Source organism: Vollenhovia emeryi, unplaced genomic scaffold, assembly GCF_000949405.1.
Source record: "Vollenhovia emeryi isolate VEMERY1.0 unplaced genomic scaffold, V.emery_V1.0 DF941195.1, whole genome shotgun sequence".
In the NCBI taxonomy this organism is placed as follows: domain Eukaryota; kingdom Metazoa; phylum Arthropoda; class Insecta; order Hymenoptera; family Formicidae; genus Vollenhovia; species Vollenhovia emeryi.
Window position 1 is genome coordinate 1 of NW_011965171.1, and position 1,605 is coordinate 1,605.

General features: G+C 51.5%; 1 protein-coding gene across 1 annotated transcript; it reads left to right on the forward strand.

Moving 5' to 3' along the window:
- Window positions 1–170: 170 nt before the first annotated feature.
- Window positions 171–700, forward strand: LOC105571106 (putative uncharacterized protein ENSP00000383309; the record flags this gene model as incomplete). Its single annotated transcript, XM_012028577.1, has 1 exon — window positions 171–700. A coding segment is annotated over one exon (530 nt), but the record flags the coding sequence as incomplete, so codon positions are not given.
- Window positions 701–1,605: the final 905 nt, after the last annotated feature.

Here is a 1,605-nt window from a genome sequence, read left to right on the forward strand (position 1 = left end):
TTTACCAACGGGAGCAGAGAACATCGTAATCGCTGTTGGTTTTACCAACGGGAGCAGAGAACATCGCAATCGCTGTTGGTTTTACCAACGGGAGCAGAGAACATCGCAATCGCTGTCGTTCCTAACGACGGGAGCAGAGAGGCATCAACCTGGGCGTCTGCAGTAACCAGCGGCTTTCCACGAGGTCAACTCAACGCCTTCCTCACCACAACGGAAAAAGCGACGGCACACCACCCAGCCGTCCAGCTCTCCAGAGGAAACTCTGCCAGTAAAGAAGAGCCAGACACGGATCCGATCTGCGGTGACAGTACCTCCAGCCGGACAGGTTACGAGACGCCCCTCGCCTCTGCCAGAACAGTCTCTCCAGGACGATTGGATTCCCACCACGCCGCCACGGGCAATCACTCCGGACTACTCGCATGCACGCCGGTCTCCACCAACCGCTACCGAACAGCCCGAGCCTCCAGTCACGTGGTCCTTAGTACGTCTGACGTTACAACCGCCCAGATTTAGTCGACCACGGCATCCACCGCTAGGACCACTGGATCCACGGAATACACGTCCGATATCACCAAGATCCGATATCGTCACTGCGGATAAGTGGACCCAGACCGGCTCCTACACATCATCGCGGAGGCTTAAGCAGCGGGATAGCCGGAATCAGCGAGCTCCGCTGACCGACTCAAACAAGTTCTTCTAAGAACTTACAACCGGCCCTTTTCAGGGCCCCAATATATCGAACGACGAACAGATCGTCGGAAGGCTGACCATCGGTAACATAGCTCCCACACTGTTACCCGGTCAATACAAACAGTATGAGACGAGTTCAATGTCGAGGTAGGACACCGCGATTCCCGCTCGCGAGAAGTCCTTTGCACGTACTGCTATACACATTTAGATGACGAGGAGAAAGAACGTTTCGGTAGAGACTCTAGACACTTCCTTTATCTTAGCAGCATTGGGCCATACGCCAGCTATTCATAATTCGGTTCGCCTCCGAGTGTGGCGAATGTTCCGCGGAAGTGTCGCGTTTTTGTAGATATGTACTATCTTCAGGCGATCGCCCTTTCGATTCGAAAGAGGCGACTATAATTGCTCACGGAAGGAGCACGGGTTTGTGAAGAATTATTTTATCAGCAACTCAAATTCGAAATTTTCGCTGATTCCAATTGTATTTTGAGTCGTGAAAAATCATAATCAATTGGGTAACCCTTGTACTCGACGTATTATAGTCCGGACAACCATTTCTTTGGCCCGCGACTCGTACGCTCGTAACAAAATTGGTGACAGCGGTGGGATACCTACATTGACGACTAAATATTGGCTCCCGAGCCAAGTGTCTATCGTGTCTGATTTATTGCCCTTTAGACAATCGCTAAAATTACCATGCCCCTCGCAACCGATCGAGAGCTTCGTGGCGCGAAGACAAAAACAGCAGGCAACGTCGAAGGCGCCATCGGAGGCACCGTCGAACTTACGGAAAAAGAACGCGAAATTTTGCGTGAATACGAAAGATCTTACGGAGAGAAGGAGGCGCGGATGCGCGCCCAAGAAAAAACGTTACGTACAAAAACCGAAGAATTAGAGATGGCACGCTTGAACTTC